General features: G+C 44.9%; 1 protein-coding gene across 1 annotated transcript in view; it reads right to left on the bottom strand.

The window, feature by feature from the left end:
• The window catches only part of myo9aa (myosin IXAa), a 129,536-nt gene continuing 112,863 nt past the window's right edge, over window positions 1-16,673 (bottom strand). The window contains exons 25-43 of the mRNA XM_083993532.1: window positions 14,402-16,180; window positions 13,016-13,115; window positions 12,547-12,780; window positions 11,496-11,593; window positions 11,271-11,404; window positions 10,524-10,747; window positions 10,312-10,428; window positions 9,514-9,702; window positions 9,196-9,246; window positions 8,896-9,007; window positions 6,125-6,186; window positions 5,705-5,897; window positions 5,467-5,595; window positions 5,235-5,340; window positions 5,018-5,149; window positions 4,066-4,189; window positions 2,418-2,626; window positions 1,631-1,773; window positions 1-1,550 (exon numbers count right to left, since the gene is read on the bottom strand). Coding sequence (XP_083849658.1) covers window positions 1,060-1,550; window positions 1,631-1,773; window positions 2,418-2,626; window positions 4,066-4,189; window positions 5,018-5,149; window positions 5,235-5,340; window positions 5,467-5,595; window positions 5,705-5,897; window positions 6,125-6,186; window positions 8,896-9,007; window positions 9,196-9,246; window positions 9,514-9,702; window positions 10,312-10,428; window positions 10,524-10,747; window positions 11,271-11,404; window positions 11,496-11,593; window positions 12,547-12,780; window positions 13,016-13,115; window positions 14,402-16,180 — 4,627 coding nt within the window. The 3' untranslated portion in view covers window positions 1-1,059. The remainder of the gene's footprint in view (window positions 1,551-1,630; window positions 1,774-2,417; window positions 2,627-4,065; window positions 4,190-5,017; window positions 5,150-5,234; window positions 5,341-5,466; window positions 5,596-5,704; window positions 5,898-6,124; window positions 6,187-8,895; window positions 9,008-9,195; window positions 9,247-9,513; window positions 9,703-10,311; window positions 10,429-10,523; window positions 10,748-11,270; window positions 11,405-11,495; window positions 11,594-12,546; window positions 12,781-13,015; window positions 13,116-14,401; window positions 16,181-16,673) is intronic.

The following is a 16,673-nucleotide window of genomic DNA, read 5'->3' as shown; positions in this document are numbered from 1 at the left end:
AGAGGGTAACAACAACAGATTTCAAGAATAGAATGGCAAATGTCCACTATACTGTACATATGACCTGTACTGTACATTACAATTGTTGTATGGCTGTTAAGCAGTGAATGCATGGATTTTATACACATCCGACATTCTTTACAGAGCTGGGATCCCCTTGGCTGGAATACACACCAGCTGACTTGGTCCCTTTGATGGCGGTATTTCCCTCATAAGGGGGAAAAAAAAGCAGCACAAACTTAAACACATGAAGTGGTTTTCTCTTTCTCACACGCACATACAGTCATGCATGAGCATGTTGCACATGCAAACACACACGCACACACACACAAAAATCATCCACTGCCCAAATCCGTACATCTCTGTCCAAGATACTCCAGAAAAAAAAGATAAATATTTGACTCCAACTACCCAGCAGAGGCTGGTGTTCCGGCTTTGTACAGTATTTATACCTGTATATTATAAGCTATAAAGAATTTCTGTGACATTAAAATTTATTAAATAAAGGAAAAAATAAATTTGTAATAACAGAGCAACCACTGCTTACTCTCATTGTTATGAACTGTAAACTCATAAAGCAGCTAATAATGGAGAGCTTTATTTTCACTGCAACATCTGCGACGCCAGATGTTGCCTGACCTCTTCTTATTGGCTGTAGTACACTGCTTCGGCTTTCCAGCTCCGTATCATTCCCTGATGCTGAGTGGTCTTCTGCATATTCCAACGTTCCCTTTTCTCTGTCCTCCTGCTCGGTGTGTTCTCCACTTGGCGCTGGGTAGAGTGCTGCCAAGGCACTGTGAGAGCATGGTTCGCAGTTTAAGTCTACAGAAGAGGAGCCCTTCCACTGATTCCCGTCCATCTGCCAAACACCTCCCCCCTCTGGAGGTGGAAACACTATATACGGCACTTGGGGACACTTCTTTGCGGACTTCAGCAAAGAAAGGCTAAGAAGGAGTGCTTTAAGAAGTGGAGCTCGGTCACCACGACGTTACCTCCCGTTGAGAACATCTTGGCCTGCCAGGGAGTTGGATAGGGAGCGCTTTGGTGTCCCAGTGTCCTTCATACCATGAATTCATTACTGCCATACAATACCAGCTGCTGTGGTATGTCTGGAGGGTCCCTGCCGTGGCCGCTGCCCTCTCTGGAGGGCCCCTGGGGTGAATGCTTGGCTCCCTTAAGTTTCTGTTTGCCCTTCTCTGGATTGAAGGTTCCTCGGCTGGTAAACTGGGGCCTTTCGTCATACGCGCCTCCTGTGGGGCTACTGTCTATGGTGTCGGATCGGGAGGAGTGAGATGCATTTAGAGCCTGGGCCTGAGACTGGGCTGGACCTGAGCCCAGGGAAGGAGACTTGGAGTGGAACCGGAAGCGTCGGGTGGTGGCAGAGGAGGACGAGGATGACGGGTGGAAGTGTGACGAGGAGGAGTAGGAGGAAACGCTGAAGCAGGAGTCAACCGAGTCCAGCGAGTCAGGCTGCCGGTGGAGAGCGCGGCGTCGGGGGCTCCTCCCGTCAGATCTCCGAGGCCACGGGGAAGTCAACACTTGACCTCTTTCTGCAACGACAGGCAAAGACGAGTTAAGTCTTTTTCTTTTTGGTTTTTTTTTTTTATGTTTCCCATGTCTAATGACATACCAGAGAAGTCAGAAATGGTTCCCTCTGAGTCAACGTTGAGGTTCTCAGAACTGTCAGCGGTACCGATGGAGGCCTCTGACTCCAGGGTCTCGTCGTCTGATGCTCGTGGCTCCAGAGTCAGCATCTCGAACGTCAGCTCCTCTCTGCACAGGCAAACGTTATCCACATCAGCACACGTGGTGAGACACAGCTAACGTGCAAAATGATTCTGTTCTTTTTTTGTGAAATCAGTGAAGACAGTTATTGTTCTGAGCTGATGCTAATTTTTCTGAAACATTTTGACAAAAAACCTATACATTACCATTATTGTAAAATTATTGATAAGTACAAAATCTTGGACTTTAATAGCTATGAGTTGTTTTTGGATGTTTGTCTCATCTTTAAGGTTTTGAATGGACTAGCCCCTCAACTATTACAGGACTCCATAAAGAAAAAGTCCTCTAGAGTAAACAGCAAAGCACTGACTAGGGGAGACTGTGATATACAACGGTGCAGGACTACATTTGGCCAAATGGTGGCGTCCATCAGAAGAACACAGTCTTGGAACACACTGGAAGCAGGACTTTTTTTATTTGCAAGATTTCTCCATGTTTTATCTAATTGTCATGGTGTAATGTCTGTATGTTGTTTTTCATGATACCTGCCTTAGGACAACGGATGAAATTTAGCAACTGTGCTAACTTCGGCATATTTATATTGATGCTTCTTCTGGCTGATATGTTGATAAATGTGCATTGTCCTAATCAAATAAATAAATAAAAATCTTAAGTGCAGTTATGGAGTTTACTTTTCTTTCTGCAGGCTTTCAATTTGCTCCGTCAGCACCCTCTCCTCCTGCTGCATGGCTGCCTGCTGATGCTCAGAGATTTCAGTGAAGGAGTCGGCCGCCTCCTCGCCGCCGCTCTCTTCTACCACAGTGTTGGCCGCGGTCGGCAGCCGGGGGCTGACTGGAGGTGAGGGCGTGTGGTAGCTCAGTCTCTGCACGTGGCCTTTTCCCTGAGAGACAAATCAAGGATGCATTTTTTTTATTCACTAATGTGAATATTGCATTTGTGCTTCATGAAAAGAGTTGACCACCACTAAATGAAAGCAGTTATGCTGTTATATAGAGTACAGTTCACCACTTTATGCAAGACACTACCGCCTCACACATGCAATGAAAGAACCACAGCACAGCAGCAGAGACTGACACTCAAAGGAGGGGACAGCACCGGCATACAAACTTTACCTTTTTAGCTGCATTTGGTTGCTTTGAGTAAAAGTAAGAGAAAAAAAAGATAGGAATCAGTGATCCTACGTCATATTGAAAAGTTTAAAACTGTAATGTGTCACAAGTCAATTCTAGCAACTGCTTTCTTGACTTGGCTTTTTTCTTTCTTGGTTCTTAGAAGTGAATCTAGTTGGTAACATTGTCACTGTCATTATCCTTGCTGGGGCATGTACAGTACAGTCCTCTTCTTCAGAGAGAGATGACCTGACTTCTAATTTCCTTTTTCAGATTACCGTACTTATGAGAGCGAGACACAAATTCTAAAAGGTTCAACCTTTTTATAGAAAATGCGTATCATTCTGTATGTTGCATATACCACATATTATAATGTGCATCTAATACAAGATAGCATGATGTTTTTTCTTGCATTCACAGGAAACAGTTAAAGGGATAGTTCAACATTTTGGCAAATTGGCCCATTGCCATAATCCCTATAATTTTAGGACTAGGTTTGATACCTTTAATTGTCGGTGCAAGCTATTTTTAGAATGGCAGAGCAGAGCCATGAGCTGCTCAGAGCTACACTAGAATGTGCAGGTCACAACTTGTCCACCAGAGCGTTTTGGAGTTGTTGGATTGTGTATTTGATGAGTTTGATGAGAGAAACCAAGAAATCCCATGAGCCTCCGTAGCGTAGCTCTGAGCAGCTCACGGCTCTGCTCTGCTGTTCTAAAAATAGCTTGCACCGACAATTAAAGGTAACAAACCTACTGCTATGACTATAGGGATTATGGCAATGGGCCAATTTGCCAAAATGTTGAACTATCCCTTTAAACCAAAAAAATGAAATCAAAATAAATATGACTCATGCTTTGGGGGTGAAGAAGAAAGACGTTAATATCTGGACAGAGAAGACTGGACCACAACAACATCACCAATGGATGATGGCTTGGAATGGAAATCCATGGTGTTTGTATACATACCCTAGTGCGTGCTATGCTCATAAACCTAACAGCTATTAGTACGGGTCTCTGGGTGAAAGAAAGGACAGGTTAGGGAAAAGAATCTGGAGAGAGAGGAAAAACTGCTTAGAAGGAGGAGGAAACGGGAAAGGAATTGAAATGGAAGGAGTTGACTCGGTCACGTAGATTTAGCAATGATGTCACCGTAGCTATGAGATAACAGTGTGATTAATAACAGTTTGATTCATCCTGTTTGATCTCACCATCGACCGTCGGATGAGGGTCAGTCTGCACTTGGCCTTGTTCTCTGCAAACTCCAGCGTGCTGATGTCCTTTAGTCGCACTTTGTACTTATTCATCTGTTCGCAAATGATAAGCTCAACGCACCTGAGGAGGGAGGGCACCAGACAACACGGCTCAGAAAGACAAAATGGAAATACTTGGCATAGTCACAGAATGCTATTTAGTGTCTACCTCTTTCTATCAATCCATCCCCCTCTTTCTTTCTTTTGCCCATAGAAAGATGTCCATCTCTCAGCTTGTATGTTTCAGTTAAGTCAGCATTGTTTCAACAAGTTCTTCAGTTCATTCAGCATTTCTTCAGCAATGGCATTCAGCTGCTTTCAGCATTCACACGCATTTCCTGCTGGAAATGCTATCTTTTTCTAGTTATTATACAATACAGCATGTGCCTCACTTTCTCTCCTTGGTCAGTTGTTTTCTATCAAGCCTCCCTTTGGAAATCAAACAAATCCATGTCCCCATTCATTTTACTGTATCAATTGCCACTGTAGTTAAGCCAAATTAAATATTATTTCATTGAAATAAACTAATTATGAGGAAGTGGCAGGAGTGACACCAGGCTGCTCCGACAGTGAACCTGACAACAGCTTGAGATGACTTGAGTTTACACTGATGTGTTTTGCTTTTCAAGCATCACCTTTGTTTCACATTCTTCTGTCTCTTTCCCAAAAGTCTTCTCAAAAACGGGTTCATATTGTGCTTTTGCAATCTTAATAAATCTTGATAAATTGGATTTGATGGCCATGAAAAAGAGTTTTGTTTATTGTTCCCACATGAAACAGATTAATTCAATTTTAGTTCTCCTAGTCTTGCTTGCCCCCTCTGAAATCCCTACATGCCCCAGCTCACCCCCACTCTTTTTTTTTTTTGGCAGAAGCAGAATTATTTGAAAGACGTGATGCATATTCTTACGCAGTGGTCTTGCTGATGTCCTGGACGCTCTGCAGTGGATCAATAGTGTCGGGGCAGCGCAGGATACAGGGGGCAAAAACTATAGCCAAGGCATTAGCTGACATACGGTTGGTGTCCTCTTGCAAGGCGATCCTACAAGCAATGAATGAGCATTAGAACAAACTCTTGAGAAAGAAAATAAAGCGGATTCATGTTTTAATCCTTTTTTTTTTGTTACCTGACAAGATGAAATATGAGTCGCTCCAGAGTGTTGAGGTGAGTTCTGCTTAGCTGGTCAATAACTGAATACACCCCTCTGAGCATTTCCTTTTTATCCTGCAAACCTGCAGAGGCATTCCCACAAGATAAATCACAGACAACAGCCACAACAAACAAATACAACTTCTGCTGTTTGCAATAATAATGCACCGTTACTGTGGAGACAGAAGCAGCACCGGCAGACCACTCACCCATGGCACGTATAAACTCCTCGTACAGCTCGAATGTCATGAGAGGGTTAGGCAGGTCTCTCAGCCACTGCTTGAACACACTAGCAATCACATGGATGTTGTAGTCGTCCAGATTCATACTGTCCACATCTGTGAGGGGCAGACAGAACACAGACAAAAACCAAATCACATTTAATCCTTTCCTCCCCGACTTGCGTCACTCGCTGGCTTTGCGATTACGATCTGGAGCAAAAGTTACCTGTGTCCAGTCCCTGCTTGAGCTCTTTGATTTTGTTGGTGGAGCCAGATTTTCTGTATATCCCCTCAGTGTAGAGGCCATGCATCTCGATGTAGTTAATAAGCTTCTCCACTACCAGGGGCACTGTCCTCTCGTCATTAGTCAGACGAGAAACCTCCACTCCGAACTGTCTGGAGGAGAGCTCTGGATCAAACTGTTCACAGACACAAGCCGAATAGATTTGCATCAAACACACAGACATGTAAGACACAAGCACACAGCAGTCACACAAAAAAACTGCATCTACGAAGTCTTACCTTTTTACAACTTTGACTTCCAGCGTATGAAGTGACAGAAAGAGCTACTGTACATGAACCCACGGTAATACAATTACTGTCATGGGACATTGTTGTGTGTGGGTGCACACTATGGCTGACTCACCTTCTTACTGCATTTGTTGGTTGTCTTCTGGCAGCACTTTCTGTGGCAGGCGTAGCGGCACACTGGATAAACACAACCGGAGAAATCAAACAGGTCACTTCCATTATCAACAGAAAGGCAGTGCCTCCTCATTATTCAGCAAAAGTTGGGACAAAAGAAAAAAAATGTTATCAATGTTATCACAAGCAGCATTGGCTGGCATGAAGAAAACATCCTGTAGCGAATAAAGGACAAACTGTGTGGAGAAATCTCTGGAGACACGGAGCCGCAGACCCCATGAGTCCAGTTGAAAACAATCTGATTAGGGCTGAGGAGGGAGAGAGGGCGGGGCTCGCTCTCTAAGGCCAGACTGAACCCAGCTCAGCCCCAGACATGGTGTGTGGGTGTGTGTGTGTGTGTGTGTCTACAAGTTCATGTGAGTGTCTGCGCTAAGATGAGGGGTGTTTGTGAATGCATTTGTGGTCACGAAGACTTGACATGAAAAGCAATTTGGTCTTCAGCACATTTCATCACACAACTTACATTCTGGTGTCGGTTACATAAGAACAATGTGTGGCAGGATCCCAACAGTCAATTTTGAGGACATTTGAGATATTTAGTGAAAAATGCCCATCATGAGTTCCCACAGCTCTTTGTTGTATCTGATCCGTGGCCCCAAAGCCCAAAGATATCACATTTAAAATGACATGCAACACAGAAAAGCAGTAAATATTTACAATTAAGAAGCTGAAACCAGCAATACTTGATTGTTGAAATAGCTGAGGTTTCATTTTCTATCATTATCAATCATTTCAGGGCCCAAACACTGAAATTAGAAAAAGGAATGTTGATCAAAACAACATAATTACAAGAAAAGGTTCATAAACCTTATTAGACTACTACTACACTAGACTCAATTGGTCATCATTGAATATGAGAAGACACATGCATCGGTTACAGCTGATATACAAATGCATTTACTTTAATTACCCATCCTACTGTATCTACAGCAGTATCTTACACCATATACATCAAGTTATCATATCAGACATTCTTCTCAGCTCAATTTTTCTGTTCCTCGTGTCAATAAATCATTTGGTAGAAGATCTGGTAACACTTTATTTTAAGGGGTCCTTGTTCCTGTGTATCTACCTAATTAATTACAGTGTAATTACCTATGTAACCGTATGTAATAACATGTACTTACATTGTAAATACATAGTGTATTTTGGTGTACTTACAGGTCCTTGTTACACTTGTAATAAGAAATGCTTGTGCAAAGAGAGAGGCCACTTTGGCATTTCTTATTACAAGTGTAACAAGGACCTGTAAGTACACCAAAATACACTATGTATTTACAATGTAAGTACATGTTATTACATACGGTTACATAGGTAATTACACTGTAATTAATTAGGTAGATACACAGGAACAAGGACCCCTTAAAATAAAGTGTTACCGAAGATCTTTTATGTTTAAATCACTGAATGGTTTAGGTCCAGAATACATGAATGACATGTCAGTAGAGTATAAACCCAGTAGAGCTCTGAGATCTACTGACTCAGGTCAGATAGTGGAGCTCAGAGTTCAGACCAGACATGGTGAAGCAGCATTTAGCTGCTATGCTGCAACAACTGAGATCAGCTCCACACATTTAAATCCAGGTTAAAAACGTTTCTCTTTTTATTTTTTTGTGTGTGGTGTATTGATTACATGTAGGGGTGCGCTCCCCGGTTTTGTTGTTTTTGTGTTATTGCTTCCACCTGGAATGGTTTGGGTCCGTGGGAGAAAGCTCCAGAAGGGCAGTATGTACAGTACAACATCATTGTATCCTTGACAAACTGAGTTAATGTATGTGTGAAGTGATGTATGTGATGGAGGTCTGCCTTTCTGAATAAAAAGAGAATTAAAAAAAAAAAAACTTTTCTCTTCTCATGTGCTTATGGCTGAGCTCTTTTTAAAAACTGCTCGGCAGCGAGAAATGGACGCGTTTCGGCAATCAGCCGTCCTCAGCGATTGCCGAAACGCGTCCGTTTCTCACTGCCGAGCAGTTTTTATGAATTAAAAAGTGTTCAACTTAAATTGAGTGCTGTCACAACCCTTTTTTGACTTTGAATTTTTTTGGACTGGCACCCGATTCACCCGTTCATACCTTGAGTTGAGCACGCCAAGTTTGCTGAGCTCTTTTTAATAACTTTAAACGTTATCCATTTTATTTTATTTTACTCTTTTTATTCTTCTTTGCTCCTTCTTTTAACTCTGTGTTTTTGTTTTTATGCTGTTTTAAAAAAAAGTTTTGTCTTTATGTAAAGCACATTGAGTTGCCTTGGTATGAAATGCGCTACAGTATAAATAAAGATGCCTTGCCTTGCCTTGCAGCACCAGCAGATTGGAATAACCTTCCTGCTAATATCAGATCCCGTTCCTCTCTTGGTATCTTCAAGCTCTGTCTTCTCACCTCATGGTGAGCTGCTCCTGTTTTCATTGAAGCTGCATGTTCTTTTTGATTTGGTGAATTGATAGTAATCATTATATACCGTTATCAGGCTCAGTGTTGGCCATTGTTGTTGCCTGTGCTTTTCTTTCTTTTTTCTGTTTATTTGTTTGTTTTATTGTTGTGGACTTTCTTTTTGTATTGTTGAGAACATGTTTGTACGATGAGTGTTTGGACCCCTTCGAAAACGAGATGATTCATCTTAAGGGGTTTATCCAAATAAATACATTTAATATAAGACATGCATCTATGAAATTCAGGGATTCTCCCAGGTGTGATATTTTGTGTGTGTACTCACATTTGCACACACAGGCGCGGTCCATCATCCAGATGAGCGATGAGCAGTATTCACAGTATGTAGGGATGCTGTACTGGGTGGACTTGAAGATGTGGCCGTTATGCTCCTCCACCTGCAGAGAGCAGCAGAGCACAGCTTTTATTGTGAGACTTCCTGTCACATATAAACAGATTCACTTCTGGTTTTTTACGGCCTTTCCTGTTTTGTTGTAAATCTATCTTGTTAATCCAAAGAGCAGATGGAGGTGTCTTGTCTGTCTTTTATTGTGTTTACTCAATAATGATGAGAACAGAGACTCACGATGTCTGTGTCCTTTTTCCTCCGTTTTTTGCGTTCAGGTTTCGGTGCCGGCTGCAATAAAAAAAAATGCAAAAGAGAACAACAGATGTGTTTTAGTATTCAAGAGATATGTTATCGTAAATGTAAGAATGATAATAAACACGGACGGATGAACGGACGGACGGACAGACAGACAGACGAGTAGAAATTCATCATAAAAAAAACACTATAGACAGAACAGGTCCAGTAATAAACAACAAATAAGGCAGGGGAGGTAACAAACCATTAGATATCTCATCATCATGTGTGTGTCCCTGCTGTCAGGAGGCTGTTCTTTACCTTGCTGATTGTGTTGTCCAAAGGTTTATACTCGGTCATGAACTCGTCGAGGAAAACTTTAAAGGTGTTGACCCAGACTCTGACAGGAGACTCGCTCCAGTCGCGCTGCTCCTGTCTCATGGTCTTCTCCAGGATGTGCTCAAACAGAGCGTACAGGTCTTTGTAGCGGATACTCTTACCATCATCCATCTAGACAGAAGAGGACAGTAACTTTAATACTGTCCCAGTGCAAAAGACCTAGTCCAACTTTTAAAACTGAAAAGATCATTACAGCCCGGTCGCACTGGACGCGGAGGCAGTTTCAGATAGGTGCACATGTTAACCGGTCTGCCTGGTCGCACATCTCGTGCTGTGGAGCGCAGTGCGCGGCTGCAGCGCTTCAGATCGGTTCAGTTCTATTTTTCACGTGAGTGCCGAGAACGCCGTCTGTCAAGCTGGATAGACCAGATCTTACCAGACAGGAAGTCGGGCACAGAACAGGCGAGAGAATCCAGTCAATTTTCAAAATAAAATAAATAAAATGATGATTAATTAAGTTGTTGCTTGTCCGACTATAGCCTAAATATTTGTCAGTTGCGTCTGCACATGAGTGAATACAAGTACGGGCGACTGCAGTCGGTGTCTGACGGGTGCGGAGAGAAGAGGAGAAGTAGCTCCCAGTGCGACAACCCAAGCGCCCGAGAAGGCGCGCGCAGCTTCCGCGTGCAGAGCGACCAAGGGGTTAGAGATGTGTAACAACTTATTTTACATTTTGAACTTGATATGATCGTGTTCATCAACAGTGGTGCCATTACTTACAGCCAGTGCAGTGGAGTAAGAGTTGAAGATGTTTAGACGGAACTCTTTCAAAGCCTTTTTGAACACAACGTCCACCATGGTGTCCTTCTTACTGTCCTCTGTGTCCAAGTCGTTGATCTAAAATGAGACACCACAATCGACCGTGGCATTACAACGGAGCCTGACAGAGTTTAGTAAAAGCTAACACAGACAGCATGTAGTCGTAGTCGTACCTTCTTCATGAGGAAGTCGTTCATGCTCCGGTAGTCGTTGGTGCAGGTGAGGATCTGCAGCGCGTCGTTCTGCCACTGAGCAGGTTCATGAGCCACGCTGCTGATCTTCACGCTGCGCCGCCGCTTCACCTTGGGAGACGGCTCCTTGTTCTCCTTCAGGTCTCTGAACCCTCGGTCCAGCGTCAGGTCAGGACTGCAGGGGGGGGACAGGTTTTCCTGACCTGCTGTGAGGGAGAGAATTACAGTCAGAGTGGGATAAAGTCAGTCAATGATCATTCAAACAAATCTAAAAAAGTATTTAAAGGGATAGTTCAACATTTTGGCAAAACAACTCTGTCTGGTAACGTTGTGTTATTATCTCATAGTGTGGTGAATGTGCAGGTCACAACTTGTCCACCAGAGCATTGTGGAGTTGTTGGATTGTGTATTTGATGAGTTTGATGAGGGAAACCAAGAAATCCCATGAGCCTCCATAGCGTAGCTACGCCGTTCTAAAAATAACTTGCACTGACAATTTAAGGTAATTAACCTACTGCTATAAGATAAGATAAGATAAGATAATACTTTATTGTCAGATCACTCTGAAATTTGTCTTGCGTCCCATGACGTCCAAGTTTCACACAAATGCTATGAATGTAGCGATTATGGCAATGGGCCAATTTGCCAAAAAAGTTGAACTATCTCTTTAAGGATTCAGTATAATTTTGATTGCATGAAGATGGATGCATGTGTCTTCAGATCACACACCTTCTCCCAGCAGTGGCCCTGTGTCTCCGTAGTCACCGTCCAGGGAATCAGCTCCACAGATCAGTTTCTCTCTGGATGCCTTCTTATCACTGTACTTGGTTTTACCCCAGAAACGCATCTTACCACGAACCCTGCTGGAAATCCAAACCAAAAACAACTTCAACTTAAAAATGTCCTTGAAAATGTATTATGAAGCCCAACAGCTCTGGATCTGGAGGAACAAACCTTCCATCTTGTGAGTTCTTACGCATCGAGTCCACTTTCCCCAAATCTCCTGACGACATGGCTTTGTGCATCTTCTTCTGCTCCTCGGCGCTTGCAGGCTGAAACAACATCAGGTTGAAATAATAAGGGAAAAATTAAAGAAAAAAAATCACTACTACTATAGGTTTCCATGTGGTCTTATGTACTATAGTCTAAGAGCATGTTCGAGCCACTAGAGGGCAGCATCACATCGCTGCAGCAGCATCAGCTACAATGTACATGTATATTAATTGTATTTATAGTAATCATGATATCACAAAAAACAACAATTTTATTTCTGACAACACTAAGAACATGTTATTTATCCCAGGAAAAGAGCCAATAAGAGAGAGGAGGTTGTTAGGTTATGAGGAAAGTTGAGAGTCAATCAGGGCTCCTTTTGTTGAGTTGTACATGCTACATGATCAGACAGGTAATGAGTGACATGCAAATATTGTTAATAAACCAGGAAAAATAAACGAAGGAGGAAAAACTGCAGTTAGAGCCGTAAGAGAAAGAGAAACCAAGTCTTGTTAGAAAAGCAGCTACTGTCTGTTCAAGGTTTAAAGGGTTAAAAGGGAAAACACTCCTGAATCTATCACAATGCTTAACGTCAAATTAATATTCACTATTGATGATTGAGTGAATGATTGATAATGATTTATAGACAGGTTATCAAACCAGTAAAATACTGGTTCTACAGATGTTTGACAGGTTTGAGTACACATCTTAAAATAAAATAAAAATAACTTTACATTTATACTTCTACTGGTGTCTGGGTTGTATTGTACCGCACCATTTTAGCAGGTCTTATTCTGTCGTGAATAGTTTTTCTGTCCTGAATTGTTTTTGAAATGTCTTCCACTCTCAGGAAAAGTTTGTGAAAACAGAAGTTTGTTGAAGCTCAGTCTGAGTCAGAGGTGTGATGCAGATCTACGCTGTCTCTGCTGAAGGGGGTTAGAAATGTCAAAGAGAAGACACGCTTTAAGAGTGGAGAGAGGGCCACTGCTGGCTCGGATGGCGCCATGGTTACCATGTCCGAGTCACTGAAACAGGACTCTTGTAAGCCCGCCTCCGTGGAGCTCTGTTTGGAGAGCGGCAGAGTGTAATGACGGGGGCTCAGGGGGCTCAGGGGGCTCATGGGGCTGTCGGCGTCATAGTCATCCTCGTCTGAGTCGCCCCCATGCGAGGCGATGGGGGCGCGGGTGAGGAAGTCGGAGCGGGTCCGTGACATTCTGGCTTTCTTTTTTTGGCCCGCTCTGCTGACCTGGAGTTTACCAGAAGTGATAACAGCATGTTTAAAAGTTGCTTTAACGCGCACAAGTTTCAGCTTCAGCGCACTGTGATCTTCATGTCGGTCAGCTGTGTGGATGTTAGTGTAAAGGCTGGGAGCTGTCCTGCCAAGGTTCATTAAACTATTCAAAACACAAAACGGCACTCTTACGAAGTTGCAAACACATGCTATAAGTCTATTTTATAAAACGAACAAAGAGAGAACTCACATCCCGTGCTTTTGTTCCTTTAGAGGCCTTGGGGAGTGGGGAGGCTACTTCTCTGGGGAGGGGGGCAGGTGTTTCTTCAGTGACGGCATCACTCTCAAACCTGATGGACAAAAAGAGGAAAACACAAATGCAAAGACAGTCTCATTAGTATATGGTTATAATTGTTATAATTCATTTTCCATTTTCTTTTCTTTCACCCACCTTGTTTTAGTTTTATGTTGTATAGTGACTATATGTCTTATGATGTGCCATCATTGTATGTGTCTAAATGCCACTGTGATTGGGCAGTTGGAATGTCATTGTATCTTAAATACAGTGACAATAAAGGTTTGTTGTTGAAGTGTCATTCGTCGTTGTAAACCATTGGATGTACATGTATGATGTAAACACAGAAGAACATCTCGCAGCAAATCTTGACACATCAAAAACACATCAACAGAGCCACTGGGAGCTGCTGCTACAACGAGGATAAAAACAGAGATCAAATAAAAAAAAATTCCAACAACTTCTTCATGTCACGGCTTCAAGACACTTGGGTCAGTAGGACGAGCAGTATGGAGGTATCTGGATGTTTCATTGTGTGTGTTTTGGACAATACAAAAGTGAGTTCTCCGAACCCTTCCTTGGCATGACAGTGAGTAGAAAGGGGCGGCAGTGGCTCAGGCAGTAGAGCGGGTCGTCCAATAATCAGAGGGTTGGCGGTTCGAATCCCGCTCTCTCCCAGTCTCTGTCGTAGTGTCCTTGGGCAAGACACCTAACCCACCTTGCCTCGTGTGAATGCGTATGAATGATCATGGTGGTGGTCGGAGGGGCCGTTTGGCGCGAAATGGCAGCCACGCTTCCGCCCAGGGCAGCTGTGGCTACACACGTAGTTTACCACCACCGGTGTGAATGTGGTATGAATGAATAATGGTTGCTGTACGCGCTTTGGGTATTGGGTAACAATAGAAAAGCGCTATATAAATGTAATCCATTATTATTATTATTATTATTAAAATTGGTGAATTATCGATTTTGGGTGAAGTATCCCTTTAAAATCAGTATTATGCTGTAACACCAGTGTGATATGACCACTAGAGGGTGCCAAAGTCAGAAGTTTCCAAATACATGACTGGATACTCTGTCTGATGATGTAAACAATTACTGTTTTATTACAATTATTTTATGATGGCAACTTGATTCCTTTAAAGCTTGAACATGAACTTACTCATGTTTTGTTTAAGATGATAGCTAGGTTTCTTTTCCTCTAGGTTTTATCATTGACAGTTAGACATATTGTTATGATTCAAACAAGGATTTGAATCAAATGTCAAACAACTCTAGTTTGCAAGAAAACACACCTAGTATAAACAACAACAAAAAAGCAATGTGTGTGTAATTACTCACTTTGCAAATGTCACTTTGTCCTTTGGAGAGAAGAAGATGTTTCCCGGCTTATCCGTCATACTGACTGCAGTGCCTTGGTGACTGGGCGGCTTCTTGGCAGCAGATCTGACCCTGGCTGCTCCTCCGTCTCTGGACTCCAGGGTGAGTCTGGGGGCCCAGCCCTCGGCCACACGCCGGCTCTCTGAGCGTCTCTCTCTGGGTGCAGAAGCAGGCGGGGGGGGCAGCTGGGGGTGGCCGGCCCCGCCCCGCTGGGAGTGTGTGGATGGAGGAGTGGAGTGGGACTGTGTCCTCTGGATCAGCAGGGAGCTGGGTCTGACGGGTCTGACGGGTCTGCCGGAGGCGGCGTCCGGCCCCCCCTGGCGACTCTGCTGGATGCGGCTCAGAGCCTCCCCCCTCTGCTTCTCAAACATGTCTCTCTCGTACTGGGCGAAGTAGAGGCGCTGGCGCTCCAGCACCTCCTTCTGCTGTCTGATCTGCTCCATCATCTCCTTCTCGTTCTGCTGCTGCTGGCTGCGCTGCCTCTCCTCCTTCTCCTCGTTGAGTCGTACCAGTTTCTCGATGACGGCCGGGTCGGCCTGGGGGGCGGAGGTAGGAGCGGGGACGGGACCTTGAGGCACCGTTGCTGGGCCCGGTCTCTGTGGCGACGGGGTGGACTCCGCCGTCTGGGCTGCTGAATCTCGGACCTCCACGGGGGGACGGACGATATCGCTCAGCTCTTGGCTCAGTGGCGTTTCTTTCTGCATGCTGATGACCACCACCACCGGTCGCCGCGATGACTCTCGCCGCTCTCTGAGGGGCTTGGCGGCGACGGTGGAGGTTGCCATGGAGACGGCTGCATCTGTGTCGTGTTGAGGCTCTGTAGCGGGACGATGGGAGATGACCGGGCTTCCCTCGCTAGCGGGGACGTAAAAGGTAGGGAGGTAGTTCTCGATTTTGGGCGGATGTGTTGGGACAGCCAGATCCGTTTTGGCCTGATCCTGGTCCTGGTCCTGGTCCTGATCCTGGTCCTGGTCCTGGCTGTCAGGTGGGGCGACGGCATCAGACACCCCCGCCCCGTGTGGTCCGGCCGGCGTGGGGCTGGTTGAAAACGCCTCGGCGTCGGGCTCGGGTACTGAATCTATGGGAGGGAGGGGGGAGAAGGCGTCGTCGCTGTCCGTCACCTCCTCCACGGCCTTGGGCGGCTCCTCGTCCATGCTGAGGAGCTCGAAGCTGCCTTTGGAGCTCTGGCTGTCGGGGGTTCCCTGGGGCGAACAGAGGGGCGGGGTCGCCGGGGGAACCAGCTCTACGGACCAGCGGCGCTCCTCGGACGGGGAGGAGGGCCCGCCGCCGGTGGCTCGGACCTTGAGCAGCTCCAGACTGAACTTGGCCTGCTCCAGCTCTCTCATGCGCCGGCTCTCCCTCTTGGCCCGGGTGGTCTTCTGGCTGGGCTCGTCTACGGGTCTGGAACGCTCTCTAACCACCACGCTGGGCGACGGGATGGAGGCTGGCGCTTCACTCGGAGCTTTAGAGGAGCTCTCCGATGTCCCAGCATGCTCTCCTGCTTCCGTTTCCTCCCGGACTGCGTCCTCTTGGCTGCTGAGGATTTGCAGACTCTTTTCCCGTTGCTCGTAGGAACGATCCTCCCACCTGCTGAGGTCCAACCCCGTGATCCTCTCTGGCGACTCCTCCTCCTCCTCCTCCTCCTCCGCTGAGAGGCTCACCTGGCCATTCTGGAGTTGAAGCAGCTTCTCCCGCTGCTCCTCCGTCTCCCTCCGTCTCTGCTCTCTCAGTTGCTTCAAACTGTAAATAAAAAGGCACAGTTAAAATCAAAGCTGATGTCAAATGTTTCCTATCCCATTCATCGAGGTGTATTCTGATCAACGACCTCCCCAATGCGCCAAAGTCAGAGTCTAATGTAAAACTTCTTGTGCCCAGCAGCTCAGCTGATTGTCGAGCTGCTTTGTGTTGGACTTCTTGCGTAACGCTCGGTTACCACACTGAACAATGACTAAATACACTGCACCGGCTCTGTGCAAAGACTAATCTGGTTTTTCACTAGCTTGACAAAAATCATGCAGTCACTTACTCATTGAAACTATTTTCAGAATATAGGGCCTTTATAAAAATGTAAAAAGCTTTGCAAGTCATCACTCACTTAAAGACCCCCTCCCATGAAAATCGTGTTTTTGGTGCTTTTCACATGTTCCTGTGGCATTTTTCTGATGTTAGAAGACATATCAGCAGAAAAGGAAGTGCAAAATTGCATTTCTGAGCAGCGCAGTCTCCGCCCACC

The sequence above is a fragment of the Trachurus trachurus genome (genome assembly GCF_905171665.1).
Source record: "Trachurus trachurus genome assembly, chromosome: 3".
Taxonomy (NCBI): Eukaryota; Metazoa; Chordata; class Actinopteri; order Carangiformes; family Carangidae; genus Trachurus; species Trachurus trachurus.
Note: the sequence above shows the minus strand (reverse complement) of the source record. Positions and strands in the feature narration are given on the sequence as shown.